General features: G+C 42.9%; 2 protein-coding genes across 14 annotated transcripts in view; one reads left to right on the top strand and one right to left on the bottom strand.

The window, feature by feature from the left end:
* ARFGEF1 (ADP ribosylation factor guanine nucleotide exchange factor 1) overlaps positions 1 to 10,440 on the top strand; it is a 135,786-nt gene extending 125,346 nt beyond the window's left edge. For 2 of the 3 annotated variants that reach the window (XM_061438897.1, XM_061438899.1), the window contains 6 exons: positions 1,450 to 1,582; positions 4,839 to 4,978; positions 5,680 to 5,848; positions 6,709 to 6,847; positions 7,654 to 7,771; positions 8,991 to 10,440. In XM_061438897.1, the coding sequence (XP_061294881.1) occupies positions 1,450 to 1,582; positions 4,839 to 4,978; positions 5,680 to 5,848; positions 6,709 to 6,847; positions 7,654 to 7,771; positions 8,991 to 9,155 (864 nt within the window). In that variant the 3' untranslated portion in view covers positions 9,156 to 10,440. Of the gene's footprint in view, positions 1 to 1,449; positions 1,583 to 4,838; positions 4,979 to 5,679; positions 5,849 to 6,708; positions 6,848 to 7,653; positions 7,772 to 8,990 lie in introns of those variants that run through there. The other variant, XM_061438900.1, reaches the window with a different exon arrangement.
* Positions 10,441 to 11,455: 1,015 nt separating this feature from the next.
* Positions 11,456 to 19,774, bottom strand: part of CSPP1 (centrosome and spindle pole associated protein 1) — a 110,341-nt gene continuing 102,022 nt past the window's right edge. For all 11 annotated transcript variants that reach the window (XM_061438906.1, XM_061438901.1, XM_061438904.1 and 8 more), the window contains 4 exons: positions 19,242 to 19,305; positions 17,062 to 17,171; positions 15,605 to 15,743; positions 11,456 to 12,315 (listed from right to left, as the gene is read on the bottom strand). In XM_061438906.1, coding sequence (XP_061294890.1) covers positions 12,104 to 12,315; positions 15,605 to 15,743; positions 17,062 to 17,171; positions 19,242 to 19,305 — 525 coding nt within the window. In that variant the 3' untranslated portion in view covers positions 11,456 to 12,103. The remainder of the gene's footprint in view (positions 12,316 to 15,604; positions 15,744 to 17,061; positions 17,172 to 19,241; positions 19,306 to 19,774) is intronic.

Below are 19,774 nucleotides of genomic sequence, written 5' to 3'. Positions count from 1 at the left end.
CTCACGGTTCTGGGGGCCAGAGGTCCAAACTGAAGGCATCAGCAGGGCCACACTCCTCCCCCGGGTTTGCTGCCTCTAGCTTCTACTGGCTGCTGACAACCCCTGCTGTTCCTTGGCTTGTACACACATCACCCCATTTACAGCCTACATCTTTACATAGCTGTGTAAAGTCAGATCTGTGTATCAGATCTCTCTTTTAAGGACACTAGTCATTAGATTTAGGGTCCACCCTAAATTCAGAATGACCTCACAGTTCCTTAATTCTGAAGACCCTATTTCCATGTAGCCTTCATAAGTACCAAAGGTTAGGACTTGGACTTAGCTTTTTGGGGCCACTATTTAGCCCACTGCAGTCTACCCTCTGGTGCCCCAAAATTCATGTCTGTCTTCTGGGCTAAGACATTTATCCCGTCACAACATCCCCAAAGTCTCAATTTATTGTAGCATCAGCACTAAGTCAAAATCTCATGTAAATATCATCGTATCAGAAGTTCCAGATCTTGGCCTCTAAGTCATCTAGATCAGGTACATAGTCTGTTCTGGAGTAAAATTTCTGTGTATCCGTGAACCTGTAAAATAAATGACCCCTTGCAAAATACAACGGTGGGCAAGCATGGGTAAAGATTCTCATTCCAAAAGCAAAAACTGAAAGAAATAAAAAGGGTCACTTGTGGAGGCCGGCAGTGATCTTCACAGTCTTTCCTTGGGTCTGTCTGAGACCTGCAGCTGCCCTGGCTCTGCTTCTGGTCTCATGCTGGAACCAGCTGGGGCTGGCAGAGTAGTCTTGTCAGCCACCACATACCGTCTGACACCGCAAGTGCCTTGCATTTACTACCAAATCCTCCACAACCTGCAAAGAAAGTGTCGTCTTCATTTTCAGACCAGAAAACCTCAGCCTAAGAACTAGATTCCTGACTTTCCCAAGGCTACACGTAGCTGGAACTGGACTCTGGTGTGGTTCTGTGGACCTGTCAGCTTCTCTGCAGGGCCAGTCTCCTTGTCGGCCACCTTCTCACTGACGTTTCTGGATGCGGGTCTGGGGTGACAGAACACCCTTCCTTCACAGAGCTTTCCTGGGCTCAGCCTGCACTAAGTGTGCGCAGACCGCACCCACTACACACGTTCTGTTTGGATTTCATGACAGTTCATGGATATCGCCGACAAGTTTTGCCACACAGTGAAGCTTAGAGTTTTTATCTGTTGCCCTTGGGTGCTGTCAGGCCTGATCTCAGTGAGGGTCAGAAAGTAAGCTTTTCTTTAAAAGATTACTGGCTCTTATATGTGTGTAGTGATATTAAATACTTTTCCTATTATGTCCATTATTGCAGTGTGTGCCGTCATTTTCATAGGCACACAATGTAAATTATGTTTTTAAAGACAATGTAATAGAAACTGTTTTCATCATTAAGCTTTATTTGTTGTACTTAAAATGAATTTTTTTTTTATTAGGATACAATATCACAGAAATCTGTAGATATTCATGATTCTATTCAACCAAGATCTGCAGATAATAGACAGCAAGCTCCGTTGGCTTCTGTCTCTACTGTGAATGAAGAAATCAGCAAAATTAAACCCACAGCAAGTGAGTTATTTCTCTCAATCAATTGTGTATTTTGTTTTGTGTATGCAAGACTTTATAAATGAAAGTTTTGCTTTTACTCACACACACATACCGTAGTTGGTTATACGGTCACTTTATTACTGAGTTTGCCGCAGCTTGGACATCCCTGATAGAGGCTGTCTTGGAGGTGGTCAGGACTCTGCTGACACCTGCAAGGCTCATTTTTTTCCTACAGTGCTCTCAGCTGGTGTTTGTTACAAGCATGTGGGGATTCTTCCTGCAGAAGAGGGGGCCTAACAGGTCTTCCTCTGTCCTCAGCAAGAGGGGAGATAGCAGCCAGGGTGTCCAAGGAGCACTCTGCTGCCCCCCAACCCCGGTGCTCCTCTGCACCTCCCTCACCTTTAGTTCTTTTCACAAAGAAGGAGGACTCCCTTGTTTTTCACTAAATTGGTTCAGTTTCATTTACTGAACAAAAGTTAACAACACTGAGAAGACAGCCTCCTTCCTGGAGGAAAACGGGAAATGTGTTCCACAGTGGCTGCACAATTTTATATTCCCACCAGCAATTCCATTTTATCCACATGCTCACGAACATTTCAGACTTCTTTTTCTCTTCTTAATAATAGCCATCCTAGTGGGTATAAAATGTTGTCTCATTGTGGTTTTACTCTACATTTCCTGATTGATTGATGTTGAGTATTTTTTCATGTGCTTTTTGGCCATTTGTAATCATTTTTGGAGAAATACTTATTCGTGTCCTTTGCTAATTTTTAATTGGGTTGGTTGGTGTTGAGTTGTAGGAGTTTCTTACATACTCTGGATACTATTCCTATATCACATAATGATTTGCGAGGGTTTATTTTCTCCCATTCTGTAGGTCATCTTTTCACTTCTGATGATATGCTCTGATTGCATGAAAGTTCTTCTTTAGCTGAAGTTCAGTTTGTCTTGCTGTTGCTCACGCTTCTGGTGTCATGGTTATGAACCAACCGCAGCCCACTAAGGTCAGGGAGGTTTTCCCTAGTGTTGCCTTCCAAGAATTTTATCCTTACAGCTCTTAGATTTAGGGAATTGATCCATTTTCAGTTTATTGTTTTCAGGGTATTTTTACTAACCCTCAGTATTTATACTTGTTGTTGAGGGAAGACAGATTTTGTACCTCCTGGAAAGGAGCCTCTGGCTTCAGTTACTGTGTCTCGCTTCTTAAAAGGGAGATAGGTGGTGGTGAGTTGTCCATTTTCGTTTTTCATTCCTGTTTTCTGGAGCACAGCTGTTAGAATCTGTACCAGCTTCTGTCTACCCTGGAAAATGCCACAGTACATGGTGGCTTTGCTCTCAGCCCCAGGACTTGACCTTGGAAGGGAAAGACATAGTTGCAAGTTTGCACTGAGCTGATCTGGGCACAGGCCTTGAACTGGAGTGGAGAGTGCTGCCCCCTGCCCCTCTGATCCGAGGGCTCACGTTTCTTTCCTCCTCCCACTCCCTCACAGTCCTTTAGGAAGAGCTCCCGTGTCACCCAGAGCCCTTTAGGAAAAGCTCCTGTGTCCCCCAAGAGCCCTCCATGCAGGGGACGGCGGCAGTGCCCAAGGACGTGGCTCAGAGGAGCGCAGATTGCGGCTGCTTCGCTCCTCCTTCACTCTCAGAAGCTGGTGCTGCCCCAGTGAAATGGTCCCTAATGTGACCCTGTAGCCCTTGTGAAGTGGACTTGTTCAGATAGACATTGTCCCCCAGACACACTGCTGGTCCCTGCTGGTGCAGGCCAAGTGCAGCTCCTCACCCGCAACGGCTCTGAATGCCCACGCAGACGTGGTGGCTGGTGAGAACACGTCTCCTCAGTCTCAGTCTCCCCGAGTCTGGGGTGTGGCCTGCGTGTCCTGCCCCAGAAACCTGGAGTGTAGTTATGACTTGGATGAGGGAGGGCTAGGAAGGGACAACTTGGACTTGGGGGGTGTCTTTGGTTTTTTACATTTTTTGACTTGAGACCTAATACTAAGAACTGAATATTCAGTACAGCAACATTTCTGAAAACTATCTGGAAAGGAGCTGTCATGACCTAATAGAGAATAAATTTAAGCAAGTTGTTTGGCTGTCTTCCCCAAATTCCTAAAACCTGAATTTAACTTCCAGAAATTGGGGGATTCCCTGGCGGGTCCAAGTGCTGAGGACTCAGGGCTCTCACTGCATGGCTCAGATTCAGGGAACTAAGACCCTGCAAGCTGCAAGGTGTGGCCAAAAACAAAAAAACTAAATCCTAGAAATTGGTGCCAGAAAAGGGAGTTTGTGATAAAAGCAAAGTAGAGAAAATTTGAAGGGTTGTCAAGGCGTCCAGTGCTGGAGCTGATGTCCTGAGCCCAGTGTACGGGCCCCCCCGACCCCACCCAACCAGGGACGATCATCCAGCTCCTGGAAAGCTTCCTGGAGAACTGACCTTGGCTGGGTCAGTGCTGCTGGCTCTTGAGCATCTCAGTAGTTGAATTGTCTTTCCTAACCTTGTGTTTCTGCATCTTCTCACCTGACCCCATGTAGGTGGAAAGTCCTTCCTTCCATGAGTCTGTGTGTCCTTACAGAAACGGCCCTTCCGAGCAGTGGTTCAGGCCAGAGGAAGGCAGCCGTGTTCCACCCCAGGCTGTGTCTGAGCACCGGTCACCTCCAGGGCGGTTGCTCTTAGTCCTGCACTAGGCATGACTCTGCGTGGACTGCTGGGCTCGTTGTGCTTTAGAAATAGGAGGCCATTTTAGACGCAGCCACCAGCCTGGATCCAAATAAAGCAGGTGCTCTGGTTGACCCTCCGTGTCTTCCAGTTGGTCACAGTCCTGAGCCCCTCGCTCCCTGCCTCACAGATCTAGCTCCTGTTGTTTTCTTCTGGCTTTTTTATATTCAGTTTTTTATATTACCTGTAGTCAAAGGTCAAACTTGGGTTTGTAGCAAATGCTATTGAAACTGTAGCTTTTAATCCATTTGATACATTTTTATTAAGGAATAACCTAAATATTACTTTAAAATTTGTCCTGGCACCTCCTTGAATGTATTCACTGTTCTGTTATTTTTGTATATTTTTGTTTACTGAAGAAGTGAATTTTCTAAGGCTCTTCTAAATACTGATGAAATGCAGCTTTTACTGACTGCTCATGCGCAGAAGCAGGCTGTCCTTCAGTGTGATGTGTGCAAGTTACCTTCATACATGTTAATGTTTCCTTAGCATTGTAATGTCACAGAAATTATAAAGGATTCAAAATAATTTTTGTTTGCATGTGCATTGGGGTGGGTTTCCTCACAGAATTTCCAGAACAAAAATTGTTTGCCGCCCTGTTGATTAAATGTGTTGTGCAGCTGGAACTCATCCAGACTATCGACAACATCGTGTTCTTCCCCGCCACAAGTAGGAAGGAGGACGCGGAAAACTTAGCCGCGGCGCAGGTGAGCGGGTGCGGGGGTCAGCTCTGCCATCTGGGCTTCGGAGCAGAGGCCAAGCGAGAGGGGCCATTTGGGTGCCATTGCCCCACGGCTGTCAGCCCAGACCATGGGACTGAGGACATGGCCGCGGTTGAGTGTGGGCACAGCGGGGAGGGGGTTCAGGATTGAGCCACAGGTGAAGAGCTTGGGGGCAAGAACCAGGGAGGCAGGAGGAGCCGGGAGGCAGGAGGAGCCACGAGCCAGTGCTGCCTTGCAGCTCCGTGAGGAAGCTGTGCTGAGAAGGCTGCAGTCAGCTCTACTAGAGCAATTGATCCTTCATCCATTGCGGAGTAGGGGGTTTGCCAGCCAGGTACTAAAGGGGTGAGGGGTGGGTTATGCACAAGGATATTTATGATTACAGTCCACAGCCTCCTACTGGTTAACAGAAGTGAGGACCTAAGCAGGGTGAGGAACGTGAAGGGGGCGGAAGCTGAGGGTCTCCTGGGGCAGAGCTTTGGGGTCAAGAGTTGTGGGCAGGGAGCCAGAGACATTGAGGGTAGTGCTCAGTGAGAAGGGTGCAAGGAATGAAGATTCTGGAGATTTAATAAGAGAAGGTGGTCTTTTACTGTTGAGACAGATTACGTTCTATGGCTTGCTCATAGAAGTGGTCTTTGGTTCTAACTATGACTGTGGGTGCCTGTGCTGTGGTGGTTTGTTTTCCAAAGAGAGACGCTGTGGACTTTGATGTTCGAGTGGACACTCAAGACCAAGGAATGTATCGCTTTTTAACATCACAACAACTCTTCAAGCTCCTGGACTGCTTGTTAGAGTCGCACAGATTTGCAAAAGCTTTCAACTCCAACAACGAACAGAGGACGGCTCTGTGGAAGGCGGGTAAGCTGTGCTGGGCGGGCCGCGCCCTTAGCGGGCTAGCAGCGGGGTCACACGAGGGGACTCACAGCGCGAACGCTGAGTCTTCACCAGCCGTCAGCGAACACTCCACCGACGGGTCTTTCTCCGGCCTACAAAATGCCGAGGAACTGCCTGGGTGGATGAGCCTCCTACGTTTAATCACACTGTCAGCTGACTGGCTTTCACGTTGTTTTTCACTTTCTGTGCTCAGCCTGGGCCTTCCTATCTATACCGTCTGCTTACTAGAGCTGAGAGGGTCCCAGGCATGAAGGCATCTGTATTGAGTGCCTGCTCCCCAGGGCGTGGCCAGAACATAAGTCAGGGTTTTGAAGTGGGAGGGAGATTTGTTTTTGAACAAGTTGGAAGATTTAAGTAAGAAGCAAGCTTTTTAACAATTTTACTGACATTGTTATTTTTTAAAGAAATAGTTACTTGGGGCCAATTAGGTGCAGAACAGTGCTGAAAGGAGAGGCTGAAGAATATGCATAAAAAAGAAGGAAGCTGCTGTTCTTGAACATGACAGTGCTGGGTGCTGTACACTTAGGAATTTTATTTCATCCATGGTATCTCTTTACCACCTCATTAAAGCCACCCAGGCTCTGTTCATTCTCCCCCTTCTTGTACAGCCTCGCTTCTGTAAACAGATGGTACTTAACTTTTTCCCTTTTATTCAATCCAAGTTGTGGCCACTGTTCAGCTGAGACCGTTCCTGCCAAGGGCACTGGGCTCCTCACTTCCCTGGGCCTGCAGGCTGCTGACCTTGGACCATTCTGCGTTCCAGGCAGGCTGTGCTCCTTCACTAGATGTCTCCCCTCCTGTTAACTCCGACTTCCCCTCTGCAGGCTTCAAGGGCAAATCCAAGCCCAACCTTCTGAAGCAGGAGACGAGCAGCCTGGCCTGCGGGCTGCGCATTCTCTTCCGGATGTACACGGACGAGAGCCGGGCCAGCGCCTGGGAGGAGGTCCAGCAGAGGCTTTTAAAGTAAGACTTGGGGCTTCGGCCTATGCAGCTGCTCAGTACAGAGTGCGGAGGGCCGCGCCGTGCCCGGGGAGTCCACAGCTGGGCAGATGACTTGGGGCCTGCGGAAGAGATTGTAAAAGCTAACGCAGTCTTATAGACAAATGTGCTTCCGCAGAGTTGTTGAGATATAAGCAAATTGTCTTATTTTTGCTGTTACAGGACAAAAGAGGAAGTTCTGTGTCTTAATTTTTAGGCTCTTTTTCATGTCATAGATAGATTTGTTTTTAGAAACTGATCTATTTCTGAAAGTGGAAAACATTCCTGCTGACATTTAGTTTGAAAAAGTATGTGGAGTTTCTCTTTTAGTTTTGTTTGCATTCCATTTTTACTCCATGACAACTTAAGATTTTGTCCTTTCAGAAAGAATACAGTCTTTTACCTTGTATTTTTTTTTGTCTTCTTGAGAGAATAGATGTTCTCAGAAACCAACTAATTTCATTTTAGAACTTCTGGCAGTCACCTGGGCCGTTTCCCCCGTTCTTGATGAGGCTGTTAAGGCCCCAAAGCATCGAGGGCTCGGTGCAGGAGGGGAACGGCCACCCGGGTTTCAGCCACAGTCTCGACACCAGCCCCGTGCTTGTGCTCCTCCACGGCGGTCTAGCATATAAGAGAACTTCCGAAAGGAAGAAAGTGCGGGTTTCCTGATAGGCTCCAGTTGACAGTAGTTACCGTTCACTGTCCTCCTGGTCTCAGTTGTTCCTGCGCCATGATGTCAGGCCAGCAGGTGCACCACCAGGAAGCGTGATGCGGAACCTTTTCCATTTCAGTGTCTGCAGCGAAGCACTCAGTTACTTTCTTACTCTAACGTCGGAAAGTCATCGGGAAGCCTGGACTAACTTACTGCTCTTATTTCTGACTAAAGTCCTGAAGATCAGCGATAATAGGGTGAGTACCAGGCACCTTGTCTACCAGCATCCCCAGCCTGAGGGGTGCATGCCCGAGTGGGAGGTGGGGGTGCAGGCCCTCCCCACCCCACTCTGTTCTCCTGTAGGGCAGCACTACGGGAATCAGAATCTGTTAGGATACCAACAAGCTGCCTAGGTTCCCCCACCCACCCCCACTGCAGCTCCCATCCCGACCCCTGGAGTCTCTCCTGTCACATCCAAGACAGCTGCCAGGCGTGGCCACGATCATGGTTGCATCTGGGCAGCAGGCCCCCGTTGTTCCTCTGGCAGAGGGACTGATTCTGTGGGAATGCACCATAAACTCATTTAAGAATTTTCACCAGTAGAAAACAAAGATCAGATGTATAATGTATAGCTGTATATATACCATTTAGACTTTTCAGAAATACACATTTTACTCGTTAAAAAATGTAGCAACGTACAGCCCACATAAATGGAAACGGGTTCCTGTGATCTCTAAATAGGTTTTAAAATGTCTAATCTGGAGGCTGACACTGTGGGCCCCACAGATGCCATGTAATGCCACTCTGTGCCCATGTGTGTGCCCCTCTGACCTGGGCCAGGTAGAGCTTGGAGAAGTACCTTCCGGCAACCAGCAGCCAAGTGGACTCTGAGGACTTCCAGTCCGTCTGCCTTGCCCCACACTTGGCCTTCTTAGCACTGTGTCACACTGCTCCCTCATACCTTATGAGGTGGGAGAACAGCCAAGGAGAGAAACAGGCAGACAGCTAGTATTCAGAGATTAAACTACAACAAAAATATAATAGAATGTATGGAGCCCTCATATTTTATATTGCAACATTAGATAGAATTTGAAGTTTGAGAGACAACTCTATTTACCAGACAGAATAGTTTCAGTAACCCATAGCTTACAAAAACTGATTCTTGCTTGGCTTCTTACTTTTGCTTATTACCCAAGGGAAAACAATGATAAATACTAAATGTCTGTCATAAGTTTGTCAAGGAAACGCAATGAGAAATGTTTTCCAAAATAAGGATGGATAACTAAGTGAATCAAATGAAGTTCCGAATACATCTCAGTCTTTCAGGTGCATGACCAGTAATCTCTGCTTTATGCAGATGCGTCTCCTGTCTTCACTCTCAGGGCAGTGTCCCCAAGTGGGTTCCTTCTAAAGGCACTTTGAGGTTCTGTGGTTTTCAATGAGAACATTACTAACAGAGAATTCATTTCCCCCCAGTTTAAAGCTCATGCATCATTCTACTACCCTCTCTTATGTGAAATTATGCAATTTGACTTGATTCCTGAACTTCGTGCTGTTCTTAGAAGATTTTTTCTGAGAATTGGAGTAGTTTTTCAGATATCACAACCACCTGAACAGGAACTTGGAATAAACAAGCAATGATGGGAACTTCATATTTTTGTTGGCGTTTACATCCCTCCGTTCTTTAAAAGGACCCTGGAGCTGAGGTTTCCTACCTGAAAAATGGTTTCTCTGGATTGCTGTGTCTAAAGGTTACTTCTAAGAAGCTTAGAATTTCAGTTCGAACCTGCAGTGCTCCCGTCCATCCCTTTTGTAACCTGGTGGGTTCTGTTTGTCGTGTTGGGCTCACAAGCAAAAAGCCTGTTCCCACAGTGTCAGCTTGTATGCTCACATGTCCTTCCTTGTCCTTGGTGGCAGGGAGAGCCCTACATATTTCTGGCAGGTATGGAAGTGAAACTTACCCAAAGAACTCTAGATGTAAAGATTTGAACTTCTGCAAGAAGTACAACTCAGGAGAGCTGTATTTTGAAGGATAAAATGTTTATAATTGGGGGTTGGGGGGAAAAGAAGAAATTATTGTTCATGGTAAAAGTTATTTAGCAACTATGGTATTCTTATTCTGAAGATTTTTGCACACTCAGGCTATCTGAGATACTGGTAATGATCCTTCTGTGAAAAATGTACAGAGATGCAGGTCTGTAATATAAAAATCTTAAGACATTATAGAGTTCTTCCTGCACTGTTTTATTTCTTTATTTTCTTATTCATTTGCTAAATACCTATAATATTTTGTCAAATGCACTAAACATTTGGGTTGAACTTCTTGTCTATTTTATTTTGTGGGGACTTGGTTTTGCCCTCTTTACGGGGTGGTTATTTTGAGGGTTTCACATGCCCAGAAGCTGTTGTGGCTGACATTTGTCATGATCAACACCAACAAAGGTGGAACATACCCCTGCTGACGTAACTACCTGTAATACACTTCTCGTAGGGCTTTGAAAGATGAGCCATTAAAATAGAATGATCCTTCATGGACCGAAACTTGAATCACTGCAGAATGAATCTCGGTTGCTGTCACTTCCTTTCCTTTTCTTTTGGGTGGCGGGGCTTGATGTAGATTTTACTCTATGTACAGAATTTAATGTTGAATATATTAAAATAACAAATCTGGCATGGTTTGGGGAGGTTAGATTTACTGGAAACGTATTCATACTGTGAATTGTGCTCTGATGGTTAAAAAAACAAGATTGTCAAGCATTCCGTATTAACAGTGGATGTAGAAAATTTTTTCAGATGGATAAAATGTATATGGTACAGATGTAAAGTTTTCTATGTAAAAATTCTGTACAACTTTCTGTACAATATTGATTCTCATCTGGCATATTCTAATCAGGTTATAGGTCAATAAAGTTTTTGGATTATTTCATCAGTGCAATCAAAACCTATGTCATCCATGGCCCCATGTTTCATTGACTTTTTTTTTCTTAAAAGCCTAACTAGGGAAAGGATATTCTCATTCACAGCTCCATGTGAATTCAATGTCCATTAGTTGTGATATTTTCTCTCCAGCTCCTGGCGTTTGATCCTCCCCCATATTCTGCTCTCTCAACTTTAGGCTATTCAGTTTAATATTTTGTGCATGTATGAACCCAGAATAGGGCAGTACTATGTGAACAAATGCTGAGAGGGCTAAAATTACCTTTGAGGCAGCTTGCAGGGTGGCGGCGTGTGTCCTCAGTCAAGTGGTACAACAACCTGAAAAGAAAAAAGAACATGTAAAGACTATTTATTTTGATGGTTGTGTTAAAAAAACAGGAGAGCGTTCAGTCTTAGCCCTTGCATCTCTCAGGTCACCAGCAGTCACCGAACAGAGCATTTGTAAGTACACTACATTTGTTACCCTCAGGACCTGGCCCTGTGCAAGCCCAGCTGGATGCTGCAAGAGCCAGGAGCCCCCGTGACCATCTAGGCCTGTCTCAGGGTTTTTTAGAGGACCTGGCTGTGTGTTATTAATATTTATGGTATAAAATCAGGACTTTTCTCCAGCAGAGGCTTTCATCTTACTCAGGTGAAGACATAAGAAAAATCTTTCATAAATGATTTGATTACAAAAATTGGCATGGCATTTACATGCAACTAAAATTTCAAATATCTGAGAAGTTTCCCACTTAACAGTGTGCTTACCTGATCTTAGAAGCATACCGTCAGTGCCTAGGCATGTTCTTGGCTCTAATTACTAGAATCTGAACAAGAAATATTTCCAAGGATTTGAGTTAGTCTTCCCTTTTTTAAAGGCACCTCTAGCATTTAGGAGGGTTGATCACTCACCACAGGGTCCTCAGCCATGCGGCAAGCAGTCTCCATCCTCGACCCCGGGTTCTCCTGCCTCTCCTCGACTTCTATATAGAAACCTCAATTCTAGTTAAAATAAGAAACTGACATTGGTAATAAAAATAATTTATTTTTATCAAGAAGTAATTACATCATATAAAGAGCAAACTTACTGCCTTCATTGGCACAAAAATAGAGGCAGAAAGATGTGACATGTAAGTGCATGGCTCACAGGAAATAGTCACTAACAACTCTCTCATATTTATACTGAGTCAGTAGTTCTAAATGAAATGGAAGCAGCACATCTGATTCTGATTACAGAGCAACAGCTATAACCAGTATATTTACTAAGTGAAAAAATGATTTTGAATAGTGATAATAGCAGATGTACACATAGCAAAGAGTATTCTTACAGTACTGTTAAGATACTTGTTTTATTCACCTTATCTTACAAGCAGAATTTAAAATAATGCACATACGGTAGTTGATTGCGAGAGTTCATTACCACCCTACTTTATGGCAAAAGTTGTGCAAAAATAATTCTATACAATTCTACATTATATAAATAGCCATGGCTTTTTATTTATGTACATAATATAAATACATCATATACATCATCATGGAAAAAATATACCTTCTATACAGATGGAATATGAGTAACTGCCATGTACAGGCCAAAAGTAGCACATATTATTCAGGTTCAGGTTTCACATGCCTTTCACCTTCAAAGGCACTACTGGGTCCAGTACAGACTGATTTTAACCGTGTGCAGTAGACAGTCCCTGCCAGGTGAAAGCGCCTGGTTTGCCAGGACCCTGCTGCTGCTCCTGCCTCAGCTGTTCCACCATGAATCGCTTCAGTGTTTCTGAGGTGCCTGGGCGGAGCCAGGGCTCAGTGGCTACAGAGTTTGATCCGTCGTCACCCCGGTGCCTCATGATGTCATCAGGGTCCACCAGTGAACTCTCATCATCTAAAGGAGGCGAGAGAGACTTGACTCAGTAACAGGAGCAGTAGGTAGGTGATGGGAACAGACCTCCTGTACTCTAACCCATTAAGCTCTGCGTTTCTCCACAGCATTGTGTTCTACACTGTCCTGTTGTCCACACCCCTCCTGAGAGAGAGAGGAAAGCAAACCCAGGAACAGGCCAGTCATAAGGAACAAAATGGGGTCAACTGAGCAATGGTCCCAGCACCCACAGGGATTCAAGGACAGCAGATGACTAGAAAAGTGTCCACAGTCTTACTTTGTGTCCCCTGAAGGATACCACACCAAACTTTTTTTAGCAAGGTTTTGGAAATACTCCTTACACTGTTTTAAGGAAATAAGGTCATTTTAGGAAAACATTAGACAGGGATGAAATTAATTCCATTCTTCTACCTAATCTAAGAGGTTGTATTTATGCCATTAAGACATAGCTCTCATTTTTCATTCTTTTAATTGGTTATGCGCAGAGCTTCTATAGCTATTTAACTTCTCATTAGATATAATAATAGGAAAATCTGTCTTCCCTACCCTGTGATGTCAGTTTCTTTTTTAATTACATCTTCTGGTCTGTGAAGCATTAGTTCAGCAAACGGACATGTGCAATCAATGCAATGAGCAATCAATCTACATCACACTTAAAAGCTGTTTGAAAGGACCATGTTTTTAAAAGTTTAGAAGTTGAAAGTCTTCTGAAAAAGATAACTTCAAATGGTTTATTTTCTCTCAATTTAAGTATATCCCTGTTCAGTATTAATTCAACTTACTTGGTTCTAAAAGAAATTGAGGAATAGGTAATTCTCCGTACAGATTAAAATGTCTTTTAGCCAGAAAGCAAGCATTCTTTCCTACTGTCCACATTTTTCTAGCTATGGCATGAAAAGTACTTCTCTTATCAGTCTACCATGTTGTCTGGTATTTGGTAAGAAATTCCTACAATCAGAACACATGATATCTTGATAGAGATGGTATGAGTACAGTTTTAAATTAGTATAACATTAAAAGTTGGATCTAAAATATATCTTTCAAAAATCTTAAAAAATATAGTTATTAGAAAATTATTGTAGTCTAACAGAATAAGGTGAATTGTTCAAATAGACCACTCTGCTATTTGCTAAAGCTAATAATAGGGCTTATTACTATAGTATCATCCTGTTATCCTCAAGACTGATAGCAGTGCCATAAAGAAGGTGGCCAAGAGCTGGCAGAGGAGCTCATGAGTTGCCTAAGGAAGTGTCCTGCCTGCCTGTGCTCAGTGATCAAGCTTTTAACCTGCTGTTCACCTAAGATGTGAGATATGGCAATGCCTTGCATGATAAAAAAAGACTATATTTTGACATTTAAAAAGAAAACACTATCCAGAAGCTTTTTTGCTTTATCCACATACAAAAAGCCAAGTAAAAATGTTAAAAAAAATTTCTTTGTTACCCCTACAAATTTATAAAAGATGTGTTATATAAAGAACAAGGTTTTAAAGTTGACTTCTGATAATCTGTCACTTCAGTCCAGACATCCTGGAATGCGAAGTCAAGTGGGCCTTAGGAAGCATCACTACAAACAAAGCTAGTGGAGGTGATGGAATTCCAGTGGAGCTATTTCAAATCCTAAAAGACAATGCTGTGAAAGTGCTGCACTCAATATGCCAGCAAATTTGGAAAACTCAGCAGTGGCCACAGGACTGGAAAACGTCAATTTTCATCCATCCCAAAGAAGGTCAATGCCAAAGAATGTTCAAACTACTGCACAACTGCACTCATCTCACACACTAGTAAAGTAATGCTGAAAATTCTCCAAGACAGGCTTCAACAGTACATGAACCGTGAACTTCCAGATGTTCAAGCTGGATTTAGAAAAGGCAGAGGAACCAAAGATCAAATTGCCAACATCCGCTGGATCACAGAAAAAGCAAGAGAATTCCAGAAAAACATCTGCTTTATTGATTATACCAAAGTCTTTTGGCATAATCAATATTTTATTGTGTAGATCAAAATAACCCATGGAAAATTCTTCGAGAGACAGGAATACCAGACCACCTTTCCTGCCTCCTGAGAAATCTATATGCAGGTCAAGAAGCAACAGTTAGAACCGGACATGGAACAACAGACTGGTTTCAAATAGGGAAAGGAGTACATCAAGGCTGTATATTGTCACCCTGCTTATTTAACACATGCATAGTACATCATGCAAAATGTCAGACTGGATGAAGGACAAGCTGGAATCAAGATTGCCAGGAGAAACACCACCCTTATGGCAGAAAGCAAAGGGGAACTAAAGAGCCACTTGCTGAAAGTAAAAGAGGAGAGTGAAAAAGCTGGCTTAAAATACAACATTCAAAAAATGAAGATCATGGCATCCAGTCCCATCATTTCATGGCAAATAGATGGCAAAACAATGGCAACAGTAACAGACTCTATTTTCTTGGGCTCCAAACTCACTGCAGATGGTGACTGCAGCCATGAAATTTAAACATGCTTGCTCCTTGGAAGGAAAGCTATGACCAACCGAGACAGCATATTAAAAAGCAGAGACATTATTTTGCCAACAAAAGACCGTCTAATCAAATCTATGGTTTTTCCAGTAGTGATATATGGATGTGAAAGTTGGACTACAAAGAAAGTTGAGTGCTGAAGAATTGATGCTTTTGAACTGTGGTGTCAGAGAAGACTCTTGAGAGTCCCTTGGACAGCAAGGAGATCTAACCAGTCCATCCTAAAGGAAATCACTCCTGAATATTCATTGGAAGGACTGAAGCTGTACCTCCTGTACTTTGGCCACCTGATGCGAAGAAGCAACTCCTTGGAAAAGACCCTGATGCTGGGAAAGATCGAAGGCAGGAGAAAAATGGGACGACAGAGGATGAGATGGTTGGATGGCATCACTGACTCGATGGACATGAGTTTGAGCAAGCTCCGGGAGTTTGTGATGGACAGGGAAGCCTGGCATGCTGCAGTCCGTAGGGTCGCAAAGAGTAAGACACGACTGAGCAATGGAACAACTTCTTCAGTAGGGAAGCAAGACATCAGTACAAATCAACATTTTCCCTGCTGAAAGCAAAGTCTGGATATGTTTAACACACAAAAACCTTATCTGTTTAGATTCCACTTGAAAAGGGGTAGTCCCTCTGGTAGAAAGAATCCGCTGCAAAATTAATCCTTAGGCTCTACAACTCAAAGGATTTCAGAACTCATTTCCTCTCTCAGCCATCAGTGAAAACTTCTATGAAGCAGGTTTGAGTTTTCACCGAATCTGCTGTTGGCTATTATACTTGGCCTTTTACCTGTAGTAATAGGTTTATTCTGAAGTTCATTCAGTCTTCGCATTCGTTCTTCATTTCTCATTCTAAGCTGATCAATATTTATACTGGATACAGATTTTAAAGAGACACCATCTGGCGGCACATCAGGGTGACTGTTATCCTGTAATTAAGAAAACAGAACTTCGGAAATGATCATTAACATAAAATATGTTCACAATCAGTGAATCAAAATATGTTCTTAAGCTTGATAAATGTATAGTGATGAACAAAATTAAATCTGTAGCATTTATATTCTAACTTGTGTTTATCCTTGCAGGCTCAGATGAAGGTAAAGCATTTGGTGATAACATATAAATGCTACCAGAGTGGATAAAGGTGGGGAATTACAAAACACAAAAGGAAAAACTGAAACATCAGGGGCTAAGAATCAGTCCAGCTATACTAATCAAGACAGGGTGGTCCTGGCCTAAGGGTAGACATAGATGAATGGAATAGAAAGAGAGTCCAGAAATAAGCCCTTATAGTTAGGGGCAGAAAAACCAATAAAATTCACTAGGATTTTTTTTCAGCAAAAATTAGCTCAAAGTGGATTCACTGACCTAAATTTAAGAGCTAAAACTCTTAGAAGAAAACAAAGAAATAACATTCATGATCATGGGTTAGGCAATGGTTTCTTAGATACGACAGCAAAAGCACAAGCAAAAGTAAGATCTGTAAGCTCTACCTCTGTCAAGATCAAAAGCTTCTGTGCTTCAATGGACACCATCAAGAAAGTATCTGTTAGGTCATACATCTAATATGGGACTTGTATCCATAATCTATAAAGAGCTTAGAACTCAACAATGAAAAGATGACCCAATTAGAAAAAGGGCCAAGGATTTGAATATACCTATCTCCAGAGAAGATCTCCAAATAGCTAAGAAGCACAAGAAAGGATGCTCAGTATCATTTTGTCAGAAAAATACAAAATCAAATCCACAATGAGATAATACTTTGCACTCACTAACAAATGTTGGCCAGGGTGTAGAGAAACTGGAACCTCCACAGAATGTGGGTGGGAATGTAAAGTGGAGCAGGCACTTTGGAAAACAGTCTGGTAGTTCCTCAAGATGTTATAGGAAAAGAAAACATAACATCTATATGCTAATGTTAAAAGCTGCTGTATTGATAACAGAAAAAGTGGGAACAACCCAAACGTCTATCAAACAATTGGGGAAAAAAAACACGTGGAATATCCTTACAATGAAATATCACTTGGCAATAACGGAATCAATTATATGTTATGACTTAGGGGACCTTTGTGTCCCAGTAACCTGCTCACGGTCGTCCAGCATTTGGTGGCAGAGCCTCTGTTCAGACCCATGTCCAGCTTAATAGAGAGCATGTTCTCTTTCTTTACTGGACCACACCAGTTTAGCCAATCAGCCCAGACCTCTCCTTCCTAAACTTGAAAAAAAAAAAGGACATTTCATACATACAAAGTCCAATCCTTTCAGTTTGTTCCTTCTGCGCTCTCTGGCGGAGGGCAGTGGAGATAGCAGCAGGAAGCCCCCATCCTCAATGGCTGGGTACGTCTCGCCATGCGCACCTAGAGAACACGGGGGGAAGCTGTGAACGTCCACCTTTCACATCTCCATTCAGAGCTAATCCAGGACTGTCTTTTAATAGTTTTATTAAGATATTATTTACATATGATAAAATCTGCCCACAATAAACATACAGTGATTTTTAAAGAACTGCACAATCACTATAGTTTTAGAACATTTTGGTCACAAAATCACTCTTCCCCACTTCCACCTGCCAAGCCCATGTGAACACTGATCTGCCTTCAGTCTGGAGATGTACTGTTCCTAAGATTCCATATGGAATTGTACAATGTAGTATTTTGTGGGGGCTTATTTATTTTTTGCAGAATAAAAAATACTAAGCTGAAGACATCATGATACCTCGTCCCTAAATGCTTTAGCAGAGGCCATCTAAGAACAAGGGCCACAGACTGTACAGCCACAGTCTCAGTACCACATTCAGGAAATGTAACATTGATAAAATACTATCATTTAATATATAATTGATATTCAAATTCCTGAAATTTAATGTATAGTTTTTCTTTAAAGCAGCAATAACTATTCTATTGAATGAGATGTGCGATTTTCTAAAACTCCAAAAATAAAGTTTTCTGACTTCTTTATTATACCCCACCAATAACTCACTTGCTCTTTTTTTAAAAGCTTTATTTACAAGTTTTTAAGGTCAGTAAAACTGAGTGAAAGGCATGGAGAATTCCTACTAAACCCCCTGCCACCACATATTCAGAGCTTACCCATCTATCAGCAGCCCCCACAAAATGGCACATTTGTTAAAACCAATGAACCTACACTGACACATCATTTTTGCTGAAAGTCCATAATTAGGGTTCATTCCTGGGGTTGTACATCCTCTGGCTTTTAACATATCCACCATTCCAGTATCAGACAGGAGAGCTCCACCATTCATTCCTCCCCCTGCTGTAACCTTGTGGCAACCACTGATTTTTTAACTGCCTCCATAGTTTTACCTTTTCCAGAAAGTCATAGTTAGAACCATACAATATGTAGATTATTCAGATTGATTCCTTTCCCTTACAAACATTCAAGGTTCCTCCATTTCTCTTCCTGGCTTTGTAGTTCAATGCTTTTTAGCACCAAATAATACTGCATTGTCCGGATCTATCACTGTATATCCATTCATCTACTTAGAGACAACTTGGTTGCTTCCACATCTTAGCAATTATGGATAAACTGCTAAAAACATCTGTGTGCAGGTTTCTGTGTGAACATAAGTCTCAACTCCTTTGGGTAAATACCAAGGAGTGTGAATGCTGGATCATATAGTAAGGGTATGTTTACTTTTGTAAGAAACCACCAAACTGTCTTCCAAAGTGATGGTACTGATTTCCATTCCCACCAGTGATGAGTTAGCGTTCCTATGGCTCCATATTCTGCCAGCCTTTGGCAGTGTCCGTGTTCCAAATCTGGGTCATTCTATAGCTATGTGGTGGTGTCTCGTGTTGACCTGAGTTTCCCTGATGACACATGACCTGTGTTTCCCTAATGACAATGACGGACATGGGGCACCTTTTCATACGCTTACCTGCCATCCTGTCTGTGGTGAAGTGTCTGGATCTTTTCCCATCTTTTAACAGGGCCATTGTCTTAACTGTTTTAAGAGTTCCTGGTGTACTTGGGATAGGAGTCCTTTATTAGACATGTCTTCTGCAAATACTTCCTCCCTGTCTCTGGCTTGTTTTATTTTCTTACCATTTGCAGAGCACTGAAGTTTAATTTTAATGAGGTCGAAACAAAGAGTGGGCTTCCCTCATAGCTCAGTTGTCAAGAGTCTGCCTGCAGTGCAGGAGACCCAGGTTCAATTCCTGGGTCAGGAACATCCTCTGGAGAAGGAAATGGCAACCCACTCCAGTATTCTTGCCTGGAGAATCTCACGGACAGAGGAGCCTGGTGGGCTACAATTCATGGGGTCCCAAGAGTCGGACATGATTGAGCGATTAAGCACAGCACAAACAAAGAGTAAAGTACTGATTTTTTAGGTATGGAGAAAAACACTTGAATATAAATAATGCTAAATATTTAAACAAATAGATTGGTAAAATAAACATACTCACCAATAAAAGCACTATCAGATTCTAATAATGAGTTTTTCAAGAAATCATCAGTGTCCTCTCTGGGCTAAAAGAAACATCATATATTAATGACTATTTTTATTAGTCCTGTGTAGAAAAACAACAAATCTGTACAGAGGCACAAGTCTCCACACTCCCCAAAGCTAGCAAAAGTGCATGGGGGAAGCAGGACTGGCTGGTTCCCTCTTTCACCACATTCCAATGCTAGAAACCACAGGAAAAGACCTTTTAAGAGTTACATTACTGCTGATAAAAATATAATAGAGTGTGAAGCAATGAACCAAATTAAACATCTAAAGTCTTTACATCATTGTCAAGATTTATTCATTCTCTGAATAAATCTGCTGAGTGCACTTAGTATTTCCTGCATGTGAGGAACTGGAAATAGAAAGAGGAGTAGGAGTTTATGCTATGGAGTGGGTCACGCTCCCATGGGGAGAGGCATGCCCTCAGATAACGACAGCCCCGTGGGATGGCATGTGCCACAAAGACAGCAGATAGACAGGGATATAAGA

This window comes from Bos javanicus, chromosome 14 (genome assembly GCF_032452875.1).
Source record: "Bos javanicus breed banteng chromosome 14, ARS-OSU_banteng_1.0, whole genome shotgun sequence".
NCBI lineage: Eukaryota > Metazoa > Chordata > Mammalia > Artiodactyla > Bovidae > Bos > Bos javanicus.
This window is presented reverse-complemented; position numbering and strand designations above follow the sequence as displayed.